Source organism: Kryptolebias marmoratus, linkage group LG10, assembly GCF_001649575.2.
Source record: "Kryptolebias marmoratus isolate JLee-2015 linkage group LG10, ASM164957v2, whole genome shotgun sequence".
NCBI classification, from domain to species: Eukaryota; Metazoa; Chordata; class Actinopteri; order Cyprinodontiformes; family Rivulidae; genus Kryptolebias; species Kryptolebias marmoratus.
In genome coordinates this window covers 1,651,817-1,671,566 of record NC_051439.1, presented here as the reverse complement: position 1 = coordinate 1,671,566, position 19,750 = coordinate 1,651,817, and the positions used below count along the sequence as shown (strand labels likewise).

At 38.8% G+C, this 19,750-nt stretch overlaps 2 protein-coding genes across 6 annotated transcripts in view; both read left to right on the top strand.

Moving 5' to 3' along the window:
* Positions 1–10,543, top strand: part of manba (mannosidase, beta A, lysosomal) — a gene marked incomplete at its 5' end in the record, with an annotated part of 23,810 nt that extends 13,267 nt beyond the window's left edge. The window contains 4 exon segments of one of the 2 annotated variants that reach the window (XM_017442055.3): positions 6,758–6,902; positions 7,088–7,230; positions 8,253–8,513; positions 9,121–10,543. In XM_017442055.3, the coding sequence (XP_017297544.2) occupies positions 6,758–6,902; positions 7,088–7,230; positions 8,253–8,513; positions 9,121–9,345 (774 nt within the window). 2 annotated transcript variants of the gene reach the window in all.
* Positions 10,544–13,411: 2,868 nt separating this feature from the next.
* slc39a8 (solute carrier family 39 member 8) overlaps positions 13,412–19,750 on the top strand; it is a 36,612-nt gene continuing 30,273 nt past the window's right edge. For 2 of the 4 annotated variants that reach the window (XM_037977704.1, XM_037977705.1), the window contains exons 1-2: positions 13,789–14,573; positions 15,180–15,342. In XM_037977704.1, the coding sequence (XP_037833632.1) occupies positions 14,349–14,573; positions 15,180–15,342 (388 nt within the window). In that variant the 5' untranslated portion in view covers positions 13,789–14,348. Of the gene's footprint in view, positions 13,525–13,783; positions 14,574–15,179; positions 15,343–19,750 lie in introns of those variants that run through there. The other 2 variants (XM_037977706.1, XM_037977707.1) reach the window with 2 other exon arrangements.

The following is a 19,750-nucleotide window of genomic DNA, read 5'->3' as shown; positions in this document are numbered from 1 at the left end:
TCTACGATGTACGGTTTGTCCTATCTCACGTTAGGGGGCGCTGTGGAGCAGTTTTGCCACGCCCATTTTTGATTCCATTAAAATCGTGTTATTTCTCGCGGGGGACAACTTTCGGTGAAATTTGGTGACTTTTGGAATATGTTTAGACCTCCAAATTTGCGTTTTAAGAACGCAAAGAATCGTAATAATAAGAAACAGTACAGATACAATAGGCCTTCGCAGCGCTGTCGCTGCTCGCGCCTAATTAAAGAGATTGAAATAAACATCTAAGAAAGTGAACCAAAAATTGTACAAAAAAGCATCTTAGGACCTTTTTAAAAAACTAAGTTCACTGTGGTGCCCTCAGAGTGTCAGGGAGGGCATTCCACAGACATGGAGCGGCAGTGCTGAAGGCCCTATCCCCCATGGTCCTTAGTTTAGTTCTGGGTATATGGAAAAGGTTTGAGTGGGTGGAGCGGAGGGAGTTGTGTTTTGTGAGAAGTTCTTTAAGATACGTGGGGGCATGTCCATAGATGCGTTGGTGTGTAAGAAGGGAAGCCAGTGCAGAGTGGAGGATGAGAGTAATATGCTCATGTTTGTGCACTCTCATCAGGAACCTAGCTGCAGAATTTTGGATGTACTGGAGCCTCAGAAGACTCTTGCTAGGAATCCCAATGAGAAGTGCATTGCAGTAGTCCAGTCTGGAGGACACAAAGACATGGACCAGCTTTTCGGCATCAGAAAGGGAGAGAATGGGGCGGATTTTGGAAATGTTCTGTAGGTGATAGAAGGAGGTCTTGCAGAGGTGGTTGTTATGAGATTCAAAAGTGAGCTGGGGTCCATTTTTATACCAAGATTTATGACTGCTGTTGAATATGGAGCTAAATTGGGGTCATAAAGTTTGTTCAAAAGAAAACAATTAGAGTCTGAAAAATTAGTTTGAGACCGAAAAAAAAAATAAAATTGAAACAAGAAAAAAGTTTTGAAACTGAAAAAAAATGTGACCTGATCGTTGCTAGCGCCCACAGATGAAGATGAGGCCATGGCGACGACAGCTCTGGTCGAATACTCCCGCCGCTCAGTCTGGTGGTTCTTCTGCTTTACTTTGAAAGCATGAGAAATCTCCAACACGGACTGAAAATACTATGCAAATCTGTCAAGATCATATTTTGTCCACTGAGATATGCATTGTGTATTCACGTAAGCTGCTTCTATCGGTGATGCATGTTAGCTTTGAAAACCAATCACATACATATAGAATATCAATGATGTGTTAAAGATAATTCCAGCTCCCACGGTCCCTGAATGCAACAGCTGGGCATATGTTGTTCGGCCATTGTGTTGAGCTGTCAGTCATGATTCCACACCCTCATTATCTGAGATCCCGCCCCCCCACGCCAAAACAGGGCCAGAAGTTTGAAGCAAAAAAAAAAAAAATCTGAAAGTCCTTAAAAAAAAAACGAGTCTGAAAAGTAGTTCTGAACTTTTTTTTTCCCAGTTTCACTTTTTTTTCAGTTTCAAAACTTTTTTCCAGTTGCAAAACCTTTTTTTTCAGTTTCAAAATAATTTTTCAGATTCAATTTTTTTTTCTTTTGAACAAACTTTATGGCCACAATATAGCTCCACAGATAAAAGAAGAATGTTGGAACCAGAGAAGGATCTGCTGGTTATGGATGATGATTGGGTATGATGAGGAGTGTCCACAAGGATGGCTTCAGTTTTGGAGCTGTTGAGTTGGAGAAAGTTCCATCCATCCTTTATCTCGTCCAGAAAGGTGGTGAGTTTCGACAAGGATGCTGGTGGTGATGAAGGCAGTGTTGCAGCTTCTGCATTTACATAAAGCTGTGTCATCAGCATAGCAGTGAAAGGAGAAAAGATGACTGCTGATGACCTGACCAAGGGGAAGAAGGTAAATGATGGAGAAGGACTGACCCCTGAGGAACACCACAGGTGACTGTGTGTGGATTTGATGTGGAGTGACCCATGGAGATGAATGCTGTCTAGTTTGTGAGGTAAAACTGGAACTAATGGAGGGCAGTGTCAGTGCATCAATTGATCAATCAATCAATACTTTATTAATCCCAGAGGGAACTTACATTTCAGTACAGCCCATCTGTAGAGTGACAAATAAACAAACAAACATAAGACATGGGTAGACAGGTGCCTGAGGCTGCAACCCACATAAGAGGTGCCACACTTTCATTAAGATGAGAAAACAAAAACATTACGGTGGATGAGGAGAAAAAAAAATCATATCTCATGCTGTGGACACAGGACACAGCGTGAGGTTGCAAAAAACCTCTGCACATAGCAACATGTGAACAAACAAACAACACAAAGATGTGGAACGGTAGAGGGGTGAGTGGGGAGGGGGGCAGGGGTGTGTGAAGAGAGGGAGGGAGGGTGCCGGCGAAGACAGTGAGTGGAAGGGGNGGGGGGGGGGGGGTATTTATATGTATGTGCATGTGTGCACTGTGAAGTAAGTCCATGAACACTGTCCCAGGCAGCCCTCCCTGTCATAGTCCTGATAGGTGATGGTGAGTTTATCAGCCAGCCTTGGTAGAGCTCCGGCACAGATCCACTGGTGTCATGGGGAGAAGGGAACTAATGGGAGCAGAGTGTTTTGTTTACATAACATCCAGGAGAATTTGAATTAGCCAGCAGTCCAAGGCCGACTCAAGTAGAGCCAGATTCAGATAGCAAAATTCTTTTAGGCCAGACCGACACCGTTAATATTCTGTCTGCCTTAGTCTCACTGATACATCCCAATGGTGATTCCAGTCAGCCAAATTATTGTGGTCCAGTGGTGAAGTGAAGCTAGTGGAGTAAGATGCCATGGCTGACTGTGTCAAACGCAGCAGATAAGTCGAGGAGAATGAGGAGTGAGGAGAACCAGCATCAGATGACACCAAGAGGTCATTTGTGACTCTCACAAGTGCAGTCTCTGTGCTGTGGGTGAGATGGAAACTGGACTGAAATTTTCATAGAGGTTTTTGAGTTTTAGATGATTTTCAAGGTGGATGGCAACTGCTTTTTGAAGCACTTTGAATATGAAGGGCAGATTGGGGATAGGCCTGTAATTGGAAAAAAAAAATTCTGGGTCAAGAGTGTTTTTTAAGGAGTGGTCTGACAATGGCTTTCTTTAATTTTTTAAAGAAAGCCATTGATTTGGAGATGGCAGATGTAGGCCGCACAGCCTAGGAGGTAAAACTGGAGAGGGCAGAGCGAATGTGTGCAATCTTGGAGGTGAAAAGTGTCAGTAAGTGGGGGGTGGGGGGGATTTTGGTTTGAGGAGGTGATTGACAGTGGAGATAAGCGGTTTAGAATTTCCTGGATTATTTCTGATAGTATTGGAGTAAAGCTGTGACCTTGGGACTTTGAGTATTGTTGATGTTCCTGGTAGATTTGCTAATGGATAGTAAGGCTAGAGGCTTTGTAATGCCGTTCAAGAGCCCACCCTGCTGCCTTCATCTTCCAAAGGCCATCTGTGAACCAGGGTGCTGAGTAAGTGAAGGTGACTGTTCTGGTTTTGACAGGAGCATGGTGACCTGTGGTGACAACAGGGAACAGGTGGAAGAGAACTTAGAGAGGTGGAGGTATGCACTTGAAAGACAACAAATGAAAGTCAGTCGTAGCAAGACAGAGTACATGTGTGTGAATGAGAGGAAGACAGGTGGAACAGTGAGACTCAAAGGTGCACGACTTCAAGTACTTAGGGTCAACAATCCAGGAAAATGAATTGTGGTAAAGAGGTGAAGAAGAGTCCAGGCAGGATGGAGTGGCTGGAGAAAAGTTTCAGGAGTGATTTAAAACAAAAGGGTGGCAGCAAAGGTCAAAGGAAAGATTTACAGACAGTGGTGAGAGCAGCCATGTTGTATGGTTTGGAGACAGTGGGACTGACAAAAAGACAGGAGACAGAACTGGAAGTGTCAGAGCTGAAGATGTTGAGGTTCTCCTTGGGAGGGACAAGGATGGATAGGATTAGGAATGAGGTCATCAGAGGTACAGCACAGGTTGAACAACCTGGTGATAAAGTTAGAGAGGTCAGACTGAGATGGTTTGGACATGTGCAGAGGAGGGACAGTGGGTATATTGGTAGAAGGATGTTAGAGATGCAGCTGCCAGGAAAAAGACGAAGAGGAGATATATAGATGCAGTTAGAGAGGACATGGAGGTAGTTGGAGTGAGGATAGAAGACGCAGAAGACAGAGTTAGATGGAGGAGAATGACTTGCTATGGTGACCCCTGAAAAGTGAACAACTGAAAGAAAAGGAAGAAGAAGAAGAATCATGAATAGGGTTTAATTAGCATTGGTAGGGCAAAATTAGCATTAGCAGGGAATAAGTAGCATTAGCAGGGTACAGTTAGCAAAAAGCACAGCTGAATTAACAATTAGCAGGACTGAAACAGGTAAAACCAGGGCTGAAGTAGCATTAACAGGGCAGAATTAACATTAGCAGGTTTTAATTAACATTAGCAGGTTTTAATTAACATTAGAAGTTTAGAATTAGCAAAAAGCATGGTTAAATTAACAATTAGCAGGGTTGAATTAGTCAAAACCAGTGCTGAATTAGTAATTATCATGGTTGAACTAGTATTAGCAGGGCACAAGTATCATTACCAGTGTAGAACTAGCAAATGTTAGCTTAAACTTGGGCTGAATTAGCATGGTTGAATTAGCTAAAACCAGGGCTGAGTTAGCATTAACATTGCACAAAATGCATCAGTAGATGTAAAGTTAGCATAAAAATGCTAAAATAGAAAGCTAAAAGCAATATTTAAAAGAGTTGAACAGAGCTCTGTTTATTTCCTATGAGAAAAAAATGGTGGAGAAAGCTACATATCTTAAAAAGCTTAAATTGTACAAATACCAAAAGTTATAGCTGGAGTGATATTAATGATCTGAACGTTTTGATATATGAATAGTTGAAATAGCACAAAAATTGTGGAACTAGTTAGATGTTGAAAATGTATGGAATAGTTAAAGTAATAAAGGATAAAAATAAGAAACAGGAAAACTAGTGTGAATACTTATAAGCAACAAACCTTCAAAACAGCAGAAGAAACCTTGAAAACAGTAGAAACAAATTGTGAAATAGCTGAACAAAGCCTATATGTCAAATAAGAGCTGAAAATACACACAGAAAGGAAGCCACGAAGGCTCTGCATGATGTCATACCTGAACATTCAGCAATGTAGCATGACAGATGAGTCAGACCAAAACTGTCACCTACTTTAAACTGAGATTATGAAGAAGAACTGTAGAAGCTGAATCATTCAGTAATAGTTGACTGCCTTATGTTTTGTTTAAACTTTGAATGGCGTTTCCAGGTAGAAGTATGCTGACTTAGTTAGCTTTCAAAGGGCAGTAAGAAAATAACATTTTTAATGAAATTCCAATGTATTTCAATGAGGAAACAAATTTATGAAAAAGTCAAAAGATGTGAGATGTTCATGCCAAACAAACAGTCGCTATGCAAATACTATAAGACATATTGAAAAAATTTTTGAACCATGAGTGAAAGAAGACATTGGTTCTCAATACTTTAAAATTTCACATTTCTACAGTGCTTTATGTCAGAGACATGACGAGTTAAAATCATCCCTCACTCCGTGATCAGAACAACAGGTTCAGCGGAAAATATTGCAGAGAGATATCTCTGCCTTCTGGGGCTACTTGAGTAAAAACTATAAGGTCTACAGGAATAGTAGAAACCTTGCCTTAAAGAAAATAAAAATGCCTATGTTTTCATGTATAATTTGTGCATGTATCATAAAAGATGTGAGAGTAAGAAGAGTTTGTTTGCTAACAAAATATGTTCTGGTCACAGAGCTTCACATTCTAGGTCATGTGACCTCTCACTGTCAGTTGAGAATTACGCTCATTGGTTTGCATTTGGTTTTAATGCCGTTGTTTTTTGCGAATTAATGTTGCCATGGTAACTCGAATCGCCACTAAAAGTAATGGCACATATCTTGTGACTGAGATGTTTGGGTCACATTAAAGATGATAAAAGAATAAAAACTGCAGAGACACTTTTATAGGTGGATAACAATAGGTGCCAGTCAAAGGAATACATTACTATGCAAGCACCAATTAAAGATTAAAAATAGCACAACTGACGTCTAACATTTTTGGAGTCCAAATTGAAATCAAACCTTTTTTTAAAACATCTGGCATTCCAGTTGTTTTTGTTTTTAACCTTTTTTGAATGTTATGAGAAATCTAATGTGCTGAGTATGTGCTTGGAATGACTCTCAGCTACAACCACATCAAATTTAAAAGTAGCTAAGAATTATAGCAACTTTATTTTTTTCTAAGTTGACTGTAGTTGGCTGTAATGGCTATCTTGAATGGGGTTGGCTCCAAAAGTGTATCAGTTGTAGTGGTACATTTAATGACTGCTTTCTGAAAGTTTCATTAGAATCTGTTTAGTGGTCCATGAGATATTTGGTTAACAGACAAACAAAGCAGACTATTAATTACTGAATAAGTTTTAAATAAAAAGCATGTGTTGGGGATGGCTCTTATTACTATCACACCAAATTTTAGCTTGATATCTGTAAAATTGACTAAGTTGTACTCATTTTTGTGTATTTAGTTGTAGAGGTCATCTTGATTTTGATTGACTTTTAAGATTAAACAGAAAGAGAAGTTTGAAACAAAGCTAAACGTGGCTTGAAAAAATAAATCTGATGACACATGCAGTTTTAGAACAACATTGTCGTGTATTAAGTAGTTGGCAGCTTCTGACAGCTGATTATCATGATTGTTCAGGTCATGCAGGCCCAGTGTGTGAAGACTCAAACAGAGTTTTATCGGAGGAGTCGGAGTGAAATCATTGCAGGCAAAGGTCATACTCTGGGTGCTCTCTACTGGCAGCTCAATGATATCTGGCAGGCCCCCTCCTGGTCATCAATTGGTCAGTAAACTCATTCACAAACACATTTTCAGGCTGATCTCTGATCTGTTTGTGACTTCTTGTTCAGATTTTTAACAAGTCTTTGTGATTTTGCATTCAGTTTCTTTATGATTGTTATAAATACATTAAAATTAGAATTGAGTGTTGTAAATTATTCACTTAGTTCTTGCTGTTTCTCTGTACAGAGTTCGGGGGGAAGTGGAAAATGTTGCATTATTTTGCACAGGACTTCTTTGCTTCAGTTCTTCCTGTTGGGTTTGAAGATGATGACACGCTGTTCATCTATGCCATCTCTGACCTGAATCATGACCTGAAGCTTAGAGCTGTAGTATGTTTTTAATTTTTAAAATTAAAGGTCCTCCTTGAAGGAATGCATATCAGACTAAGCTTATTTTAAGTTGTGGTTTTGTTCAAACTTTGAAATTAGCATTCTACACAATCTCATGTCGCATCTCATAATACGACATGTCATGCTCAGTGTATGTGTTGTGAATGACACTAAATATTAGCACAAAATCTGTAAAGTTTTTTTTGTAGCAGCCATCCTGAAAAATGTGGATGTACATCCAGTGATCACTTCTAGAGACTTTTCATTAAAATTGATCCATAGGTTGGGGAGATATTTTGCTAATGGTAAAGACAAACAAACACAGACATGAAAAACATTATAGCTCCACCTTTTGCAGCAGATGAAAGTTTATCATCTGCTGTGCTATCTTTGTTGTACTTTCAATCAAAATTATTCTTTTTTAATAATATTAAATAATAAGAATTGTCTTACAACATTCTTCATTATTCTGGCATTTATAAAACAAAAATAAGTTTGAAAACCCTCCATATACATTTCATCTATCTATCTATCTATCTATCTATCTATCTATCTATCTATCTATCTATCTATCTATCTATCTATCTATCTATCTATCTATCTATCTATCTATCTATCTATCTATCTATCTATCTATCTATCTATCTATCTATCTATCTATCTATCTATCTATCTATCTATGATAACAAGATGAACCCTTACCTCCTGAGCCACTGTCGCCCAATAAAATTTGATGTTGTAGCTGAGAGTTATTCACATCTACTGTGAGCATAACATCTCACACCATATTGCATTATATTGTGCATATTATTTTTAAAGTTTGACGACCAAAACGGCTGTAACTTTGTATTTTCCCAACAAAAGATTACCTAAAACTCTGGCATGAAAGGCAGCAGGTGATATGTATTCCTTCAGGAATGCTTGGCCTTCAATTCATAAATGTAAACCAGTGTTGTCATCTTGGTCTGCTTCTTATCTGATACATCAGCAGAAATGTTTGTTTTCTTAATTTTGTGAATCAGGTGAATGTGTATTCCTGGTCTGACCTGGATTCGATTTGCACGCTGACGTCGGACCAGCTGCTGGTGTCAGGAGGCAGCGCAGCAGCCATTTTCAAACAGCCCGTCACTTCCCTGCTGGCAGGATGTGGAGGCTGCACACGCCTCACCTGTCTGCTCAGCTTCCACCTGGAGAACAATCACGGCATTCAGCAGGGTCCCACCAACCACCACTTTCTCTGCTCACCCAAAGATGCTCAGGGCCTCCAGAGACCCAACATTACAGTAATTATTTCAGTTAAATTGATTTCACACACATATAAGGTCAATGAGCAATCATGTACACAAGAAGCTATAAAGAATCATGCATAATATTCAGTTTAAAACAGTAACTCATATCTCTCAAACTCCAGTTGAGAGACTCCTGACACTGCAGATAAACATGCACTCGCCTTCCAAATAAAAGTACTGCAAAAGCTGGTTTAAAACTAAAAGCAGAGATTTGGGATTTGTGTGCAGAGTGACATATTCGAATTTGAATTTTTATTGACCTTCATGGCTAGATGGAGACTGTTAACAGGCCAGAAGTGGCCTGTGGGATGTAAGATGCCTATGCAAATCTTAGCCAACATGTTTACTAATTGGTATTTTGAAATGTTCTGAATGTCCTGAGGCTGTAGTTCGAGCCCAGGTTGTATCAGGAATATCTGGCATAAATCATTTGCCAAATCTTTCATGCAGGTTCCCTCGCTGTGGTGACCCCTGCAGAAGGGAGCAGTCGAAAGAAAAACAGCAACTTGTCACTGAATAATTCTCGGAGATGACCTTTGTTGTGAAATGAAGCAGTATAAATGAAGTATCTTGAATTGTTTTGTTGTTGTTGTTTTTGCAGGCAAAGGTGCAGGAGGATAAGTCAGGCTTTATGGTTATCCTTCACTCTGACTCTGTGGCTCCTTTTGTCTGGCTCGATGTGGGACACATCCAAGGACGTTTCAGCGTTAATGGCTTCCTGATTGTTTCAAGAAACAAAACTGTCCACTTTGATGCCTGGCAGCCTACCAGCGTTGCAGAGCTGTCCCGATCCCTCTCAGTCACAACCCTGATGGATGTATATTGAACTGAGTCCCTAATCCTGGTTTCTTGTTGGTTGCTGTACATTCATCTAAGTGTCTTCCTTTTGACATTTGTAAGAATTTTGAATGTCTGTGAGATCTTTTGGTATAAGTATTTTGTGTATAATTTCTAAAACTTGTGAAACATGTAATAAGTAACAAAAATTCTCTTCGGAAGCTTGTAAAGTGAAGCATGCTTTCTGGGCTTTTTGCTGTTGAAACAGGGAGACGGTGTATTCAGGTGATTTCTGTGAGTCAGATTTTTTTTTTTAAGACTTTAATAAAAATGAAATAATAAAATAAAAATATTTCAAAATATATGTATACATATTTTTTGTTGTGTAAGATAAATATTTTATAGTTAATGAAAAATAAAGTTGTTTCTTTCATCGACGTCTGATTGGTGGCGCACAAATCTTCAAGTCCGCCTGGCTGCAGCAAACAGCGAGGGGTGGGGACGGGCCTTATGTCACTCCCATACCATATATGGAAATGGGCCTATTGCACTCCGGAAAGGAAGGGGGCGCCATTTCCTTTACCAGCCGTGTTATGTCACGCGGTATGTCACTTTTTTTAATGTTTACTGATTCCGAATGTTAAAATAATAATAAACTAAGCTGCAGTTTTAAGATATTGTTAATATTTTAGAAAATTTCATCATAAGTCTGTAACACTGTTTTCATGGAGAATATAAATGAGACCCATAAAATCTTTCAAATTATTAACATTTTTTCAAAAGCCTTGGATCTTATGTTGAATTTATCCAAATGTGAATTGATGTTATTCCTCCCACTCACCTGACTGAAGTTTGTGGTAGAATGTTTTTGAGCAAAATAGAATCTTTATCTAGATGTATTTATCCATTTTACTCCCTAATAAAGGTATAAAAAATCTAATTAATTTTGACTATATTTGGAAGAAAAAGATATGCTACATTAAAAAAACAAATATGACCAAACGCTACAAGGATGGAGGACTTCAAACTATAGATTTTGATTTCATGAATGGTACTCATAAATTAAACAGGATAAAATCTTAAATCTAGTACCCCATGGTTTCACATTCCCAGGTCTGTATTATAAAATATATAGTATAAAATGGGCATTATCAATTTAAGTGAGATGAAGTCTTCCAATTTAAATGCATGCTTAGGCTTCATTTATCCATCAAATTACTTTATTTAAAAAGAATTTAGTAAAGAAACAAAAAAATACCTTTTGTGATGCTGTTGAAAAAACTCAGCATGTACTTTTACAGTGCATGTTGAGGCTTTATGGACTGATGTTTTTGACTGGTTAGTTCCTAAAATACCTCGACTTAAAACGTTTTCTGACAGAGGCATATTATACTGGCTTACTATGGACACTTTCGGCAATGACTTATAAAATCATCATCACTGGGAAATTGTTCATTGATAAGGACAATTACCTTAAATTCCACCCAAAATTACATGCATTTCATGACTTTTGTTATATCTCAAAGCTTAGTATGCCTAATAAAAATGCCCTCAAACTTCAACTAAAGAATATGATTCTTCATATGATAAAAGATAAACCCTACCTTTTTATTTTTGCCTTATTTGTATTACTCTTTTTTTTAGCTTACTTTGCATTTTTGCACTTGAAACTTGTTATGTTTGTATTATGCATTTTATTTTGTAAAAGTAATACATTTCTGTGTGCTTGCTTTATTAAAAAAACAACAACTTAGCCTTGGTTTTTCTTTTGAAATCTTTATTAATTAAGGCTGTTATCTCAAGTTTTTAAAGAAAATCAGTATTGATTCCGGTCATTGTTCAAAAAGAACTATAAAACCATAAATATATTTACACATAAGCTATTGTAAGTAATTTACCTTGCCTGTATTCCAAATTTTTTAAAACAAGATTATCCAATCGTCAAACAGTTTGTTGGTTTTACTCTTTATTACAGCTACAGACAACTTATCTTCACCATTAGCTCAGTGTTGAACTGTTGCTCTTAGTATGAAAAGTAAATAACCCGGTTGGGCCCGGTCCCAATACTCACACTTGCACCCTTGTTCCACCCTTGTGTTCTTCAAATGCACGTTCATGCTGAAGGGTTTGAGTGTGTCCCGATTCTCCGGAGTGCTTTTTAGCCCCGCCCCCTTTATGTACTACATCCAGCCATCGGCTAAGTACCACATCCTTCTGTGCACTTCGACTGAGTACACGCTTCATAAAGGGGTGTAGGGTGTAGTGCGAGTATTGGGACCGGGCCCTGCTTGCGGGCCGAAGGGCGGATGTAGTACACAAAGGGGGTGGAGCTAAAGAGCACTCTGGAGAACTGGGACATACGACACTCAAACCCTTCAGCGTGAACGTGCATTTCAATGACACAAGGGTGGAACAAGGATGGAAGTGCGAGTATTGGTACTAGGCCATAGACTCTCGTTAAACGTTGCACATGTGCAGTAGCTCCTCTTCAGTACAAGAGATAGGAGATAGGACCATTCTCCTGCGCCCTGAGCTGAATGCAGCTGTGTTTACATTTCACCACCTCCCTCCGCCGGAGGCTGACGTCACATCCGTCTGTCAGAAAGTTCACCTGATTGAAAGGTCGAGTCGCGGGTGAGCTGCCTTTTATTCAAAGACAGTAATAAGTTCATTATGTGACTAAGTTACATACAAAAGGTAATAAATAAGTTCATAGTTTATAATTAGTTTAAGAAAATTTATGCTAGAAAACTGTTAAAATATTTGGGTCTGAAATCTAATCAATTCAAATTCAATTCAATTCAAAAATATTTTATTAATCCCAAAGGGAAATTAAATGTTGTTAAAGCTCATAATCCTGGTTCTGTTAAAGAGTTGATGGCTGTGGGCAGGAAGGGTCTCTTGTAGCGGTCTGTCCCGATTTGTCCTTTGTCCTGGTGTCCTCAAAGAGCCCCACCAGGTGAGCCTCGCTGGCCTGTGGAGCCATGACGGCTGAGCTCTGGAAGCTCAGGTCGGTCTTGAAGTCCTGGGCGATCTCCTGGACCAGGTGCTAGAAGAGCAGCTTCTGGATGAGCAGCTCGGTGGACTTCTGGTAGTGGTGGATCTCCCTGAGAACCACCGTACTGAGCCTGTAGAGGTGAGGCTTCTTCACTCTGCCGGAGGTCGGGGCGCTCCTGTGGGAAGCTTTGGTGGCAAGCTGCTTCCTGGGAGCGTTACCTCCGGTGGATAAATGGGCACTCTGCTTGGTTTTGGCCATGACTGGAGTTCAGGGTTCTTCACATTTAACACTTGTTGTCATGGTTACGCATCATAACAAAATGTCTAAAAGTAAAAAGGTTTCAGTAAAAATCCTTCCAGCTGCACAGCATCCGATACCAGAGGAAGTAATCATCCCAAAAAAATGATTTACATCCAGAAAAAAAGAGGAATAAAGTTTTCAAAAGCAATATCTCAGAATGAATGGAACAGAGCTACTCCAACATGCAGCCACCTTGAGCGGCGCAATCGGAGTGAGACATCTGATCTTTGTTATATTGTACGTGCAGAATACGTGACGTAGTGAGAGCTCTCACCATAAAACAAGCTTTGATGTATTTTCTCCATAAAGTTTTGAAAAATAAGGGAGAAAACAGGTCTTATAAACGCTAAATGTGTCCTACAGGCTTGTGCCTTGGGAGACCTCCGTCTGTGTAAGTATTGTTGTGTTCAGGAAGCACTTCTGCATATGTACATTTATATGTACATTATAATGTTGCTTTTGTTGTTTTAATTCATGTAAATAATTCTCCTATCTCTTGTATTCACACATTTTGGACTTATGCCCCCCCCCGGAAAAAACTCCACCAGCCTCCACTAAATCTAAGCTCTGAAAATTTCAAATGCAGCTTTAATAAGCTTGAATCCTGTGTGGAAAACAAGTCTTTCCCTAATACTCTAAATCAGGGGTGGCCGATCCTGGTTCTCGAGGGCCACTATCCTGGATGTTTTCCTTGTTTCTCTGCTCCAACACACCTGATTCAGTGGTTAAATCACCTCTTCATGTTCTGCAGAAGCCTGTTAATCACCCATTGATTTAAATCAGGTGTGTTGGAGCAGAGAAACAAGGACAGCATGCGGGATAGTGGCACTCGAGCACCAGGGTTGCCTACCCCTGCTCTAAATGTACCACATCTCCTTAAAAAATGTTAATATAAGAATAAGAGCCAAACTAAATAATCAACTTTTCGTGGTAAGGAATTAAATTCAATACAGTTCAATTTGTACTGGAAACTTTTACCTGTTTTGCATATTTGTTTATGATTTTTGTTCATAAAGTAATCATTAGAAGTACAGATAAAACTGATTAACCTTTGGAGTCAATCCAACTAAAGATGGACACCACAGCCTATTGACCTTTGGAAACATAAAAATATCCAAAACGTAGCCAATTTTACATATATTAATTCAGAATTGTGTGTGAGTCATTCACAAAACATACACTGAGCACTCGCAATACCACCTGATTTTCGATTTCTCAACAAAGATGAGTCTTAAACTGTGACATGAGGCTGTGGGCTATCTGCATCCCTCCAAGGAATGCCAGGCTTGTGCTTCATAATATTATTCTTGACAGGAACTTCTCTGACTGCAGAGATCATGTGTTGCCGCCAGGGGGCAACAGAAACATTGTCACGGTTGAATTGTTTTTTGTTTGTCCTTCCGATTGAGTGAGTCAAACTTGGAACACATCCCACCTGTGTGTTTCCACATGAACACACACGCTACACTTGTCTCTACATTGTGTGTGTAGGCACGTACGTCACATGGGAGTGAAAGTCCGGGATAATGGAAAGAATGGAAACAGTGAGCGCATGCACGCGCTCGAACGGTCGGTCACCTTTTTTTTCCTTTTTTTGCTCCGTGGTTGATCTTTGAACCTCTCCACCTCAGGGAGCACATACGGAAACCTGCGAAGCATCAGGAGAGACGCCTCCTGGACTCTGCCGTGGATCTGACTGTCCTGTGCTCTGAGGCTGACTTCTGAAGGCTCAGATTGTTGCGCTGAAAGTCGAGATGTTTCATCTAAAATGGCTCATTACGTGCGGGTTAACTTTCATTGGAGCGTCGTGGTGTTTAAAAGTGACTGACCAGAATGGACACGTGTTTTTGGAGAATATTTTAGTCTATTTTGGCGAGAATAAATCCGTTCCCATTAATAATCTCGAAGATTTGCTGCTGATTATCTCAGCCAGAAGATCTGATTTAATAACTAAAGAGAATCCACTGGAAGACCAAGAGGTATATAATCTGATTTGTTTTATAGTTATGTTTACAAATTTAAAGGGAGAACCGATAAAATGAATCGTGTGTTAGTTTTTTTTTTATTTTTATATGTAGGCATAGTTGCTTGAAATTAAATCTTTGTTTTTAATGTACTAAATTTGTGATTAATAATCAAGAATTGAAATATTTTTCCACATTTCTTTAGTCAAATCACTCAGTATTTGCTTGCACAAATTATGCATCTAAAGATTCTTTACTGCACACTATTTGATGTATTGCTTCTTCAAACATTTAATCTGAAACTTTTATGAATTAAAGCCATAGGATTCCTTGAGTTTGCATTTTGCCTGGGATGCCAGTTTTTGAGAAAATCAAATTTGTGCTGGTTAATGTCAATTAGCTGCGGCCAGGGTTGACTCCAACAGTTAATAATCGTCTGCTTTGCCTTTGGTTAGTAGGTGATTAGTCAGGTGTTTTATTTGTTGTTTCAGTCTCTCTCACTAAGCTTAAGTCTTAAGAAAAGATGCCAGAAAAGGGAACATTCAAAAGCAGCAGAAAAGCACAAAACGTATGAATTGGAACAAAGAAAAATGGGAAGAGTAACATGTCTTTGCTCCTCAGTGTCAGTCAGCAGATCAAATTCTGTCCCACTTTGGGTTGAGTAATGTCACTGAGCTGAGTGTGGAACATCTGGGGAAGATCTGTCCTGCTGTGTTGACCCAGGTGCTTCTGCCGTCCTGCCCCTACAGCACCCCAAAGACCCTGCCGCCTGTCGACTACTCTGGTGAGTCACTTAACCCTAACGTTGCTTTGTCTGATAAACTCCTTCACCTTGGCTAATCAGGAGTTTTATTACCTGAAGTAAAGGTGGGAGCACTTTTATTAACAGTGATTTGAAAATTAGAGGGTTGTTAAATTCTTTTTATTCAGAGAATTAAAAAAATGAAAAAGAAGATAACCAGAGAAATTTGCATTTTCTATAAAAGTTTAAGTGTGACTACTATGTGCTGAATAACTATGCTGAAATTTGTTGAAGAAGCTGAAACCAAATTTACAAGCTAAAATTAGAAAAACTATAGCTACAAGCAAAACCTAGTAAAACTGAAGATACAAGTTAAAACTGGCAAAAATGTAGCATCAAGCTAAAATGTGCAAAACAAGAGTCGATACAATCAGCATAATAAAACCAAAATAGAGCAGGTTTAAAAAAGAACAAAGTTTTTGAATGATTTGAAGAGATCTCTGTGCATTTGTTTTGGGTCATTCTTTGTCAATAATGTTTAATAATTCAAAAATGATCAAAGTTACAAATATGAAAAGTCATAGCACATGGTTTTGATATTTGAATTGTTAAAATACCACAAAGCATATGGAAATAACTATAAACAGTAAACGAATAGTGAATGCTGACTTAGATTAAATGGGGGATTTCTGATCAGTTAGAGGAAATGAAAGCTGTAATCATTAATATATTGGCCCTGAAGTGCAAACTACAACAACATTAACAAAACACACAAACAAAAAACAAACACAATCACATTAACAAACTGGAAAAGGTAGGTCCCAGTGGGAGACCTGAGAAATCGCTGATTGGACGACGCCACTTTTGAACCGGAAGTGTTTCTGGTTTTAGCGCGTTTGTTGAATGAATGTTATCTGTAATCATTTCTTGAAGCCTCTTGCCACAAATACTGTAAAAGTTCGGTGACTGCTCAACCAGCTCTTTTCCACAGTTTAGGCAATACATGGTGCTGTGACTGTCTTCCCGCCTACTGAAATGTTGAAAGAGCAAAGGCCCGAACTTCCTCTTCCGGTTTGTTAATGTAATTGCGTTTCTGTTTTTTTTGTGTCCTTCGTTTAAGTTGTTGTGGTTTGCACTTCAGGGCCACTGTACATTAAGCCCCTTTCTTGAAGCCACTTTTTGCATCCTTATAATTGTAATGGACCACATTATTTAACTTATAAATCTATAATTTCTTAGATCTTCGTGGGTTTTGAAAGTTGAACAGCGCAACCTCGATGGCTGATTTCCAGGTGTTTTATTTTCTCCTCAGCCCAGATCACCATGATCACCTTGAAAACTAAAACATATACAAACATTAAAATACAAGAACATGGGCTCATAACACAAACAAAACGTACCTCGCTGCTTTCACCGGGGGAATGCAAAGCATAGGTTTGTCTCCATTTCTTTACACATCAAACATTTGAATCCTGCTGACAGTTGTTTTCCAGCCATTCCTTAGTACAACTGATTGCTGCTAGCTTTTATAAGGCCGACCCTTATTGGCTATGGCATCCTGTGAGGTACAAAACAACTTCTTGAACACTAAGAATACCATAAATCAAAACAAAACATTTATAAACAACCAACAAAGTCAAAACAGACAAACATGTATAAACAATCTACACAATTTAAAAATTCATTTTAAATAATTTACACTTTATTTAAATAAATTACAGTCTGTTACAATATCAAAAACACATTTCCTTTATGAAGACACATTCCCTGATTTTTCCCATTTTAGTTTTCTCCAATAATTGGGGTTACTCTGACTGACAGAGTTTTAGACTAGGATAATCTTATGATGAGTATTGTCAAATGTTACAGTGTGTGTTGTGGATGACTCTCAGCTACTACATCAAATTTGAGCTCAATATCTGAGAAATCGACTGAGAGCCATTTTTGTTTTGGCTAATGTCAATTAGCAGTGGTGGCCATCTATAATTGGACTGACAACAAAAGTCAATTTTAGATGTACATTCAATGATTACTTTATGAGAGTTTAAAATCCATCCAGTGGTTCTTGAGATATTTTACTAACAGATGCACAAAGACACAGACAAGAGCATTAGGTGAACTGCAAGTCCTTCAGACAAGGTGTGAAGACTGTTGGCACATCCTGTCATAAGATGGTACCGATGCAAAATGTTCTCTTAGTGAACACCACCTCTACTCTGTGACCAGGTCAAAGTCAGTAATAATTTAAGGCATTGTTCATTTGTTTATTCCACTTTAGGATAGGTGAAATCTGCTTTAGTTTCAGTTTACCACTTACTTTCATGTGAAGATGAGTTGTATGAATAACAGAAAGATCTTCTGAAATCCTCCAAATTAGTCAACACCTGTTCCTTAACCTCTAAAAATGACTTTTTTTCATCCAAGTGTATCCAACTTCCAACTGAATATAGTATTAAAAAATCAGTGTCCTAGTCTTTAAATCAGCTAAATAGTATTTTTGAGAGAAAAAAAGTTTGAAATTATATATAATTTCCTGTAACTTCCGCTTTTTGTCTTTAACAGCTTGCTGTCAGTATAGGATCCAAAAGCTGAACTTGAATTTTAGAACTAGAAACTGTCATAGCATAGCTTTTGTTTTTTAAATATTCTAAAGGGACAAATAGTTGTTTATTTTTCATCAGAGTAGTTGTCATTTTTTGTATTAATCAGCTGAATTCACTTTTTTAAAATGTATTTATAAGGTGCAGGTATGGCAAGCACTTCTATCCTTTAAGTGTTGCTTAGAAAGAATCCTGTGGCAGGTAAATAGCGTATTTGTTAAATATCCCTGATATCATCTGCTAGGTTTCAGATGGCTGAAAAGCCTGAGGGTATACCATTTCATTTATTTTATGTTTTCGCATTGAGAGATGATATTCATTTCTGTGTTGCTTTTTATGTTGCATGAAGTTTGAGTCAAACTAAGTGACAAAAACACTCCTGTTTTTTTAATTTTTGCCTCATCCAAGGAGGTTATGTTTTCTGTAGTTTTCAGTAGCATTGGTTTGTTTGTCTGTCAGTACTTAAAAACTAATGAACAGATTTCAATGAAATTTTCAGGAAATGTTGGGGTTGTCACAAAAATCAAGTGATTAAATTTTGGTGGTGATTAGGATTGTACAAATGTTCAATGGCGTTAGTTACCCTGTCCTATGACCTGTCATAGTTTGCACTCTTGGTGTCTGTTTCTGGTTTTGGTTTCTCCCTGGTCCCTGTTTCCCTGCCTCCTTGTGCAAACCTGTGGTTAATTTGGGCAATCTCCCTCCAGTTATTTAAGCAGCTCTCTGTTACTCACCAGGGGTGGGTTCCTCTGTTCTGTTTACTTCCATGCTGTACTGCTTTCCTGCTCTGTTAGCTCCATGCTATGCTGCCTGTTTTTGCCTCAGCCTCGTTTTGTTGTATTTTTCTATTAAATTTGTAAATCTGCACCGCTGCCATCTTGTTCCTTCCACACCCCACCATGACATGACCTTGGTGGAGGTTTGTGCTCTCTGAGTGGTTCTAATTTAGTAATATAGATTTACCTTACTGGAATTTATCAAAGTTTCTGATGGACATGGACTGTGGATTACTTTTTACACTTCAGATTGGATATTTTTTTGTTATTATTTATTAACCTTTATTTAACCAGTCAAATCCCATTGAGGTCATATCTCTTTTTAAGGTAGGCCTGGGCTAACCACTAATTCACTGTGCTGCCAGTAAAGACAGAAAAGTATAAATTTTTATTTTACAGTCAATTTACCAATCGACAAATCCTGCATTGCTGTACATGACCTGATACCTTAGATCAGGGATACTCATTGAGCGGCTCCCGAGCTACATGCAGCTCACCATGCTTCATACTTGCCAACCGTCCTGCATTGGGCGGGACAGTCCCGCATTTAGCCCCCCCCCCCGTCCCTTGTCCTGCATCACCCTGTGCAGGACAGCCAAAAGTCCCACATTTGGCCCTCACACGCCACACTTTATATTTCTCACGCAAAAAAACCTTTTTGGCCTTTTTGTGACTTTAACGCTATATTTAGCGAGTTTTCAGATCCCTCTAGCATTTTTTTAAAGCAATTAGCGACAAATCTAGTGACTTTAGTGGCTAAATGTGAGAAAGCACTCATTCTGCAGCATACCGTAAGCCCCGCCCACTTCCCCAAGCACTGACAGCTGTCAATCTAACAGCAGAGAGGAGACCCGCTCCACTCTGTGTCCACAGTGGCAAAATCGTGATTGTTTTCATGTGAGTCGTGTTGACATCTGATGACAGAGAGCTAAAGATGGAGAGGCAGAAAGATAAAGATGTAGGCATGAAAGATGAAAGCTTTTCAAGAGGAGGCCTGGAAATGTTCACGTTAGCTAAAGCTACTAATACTAATAAATAACAAGTTCCAGCTGTTTACTGATCAGTATTTACAAT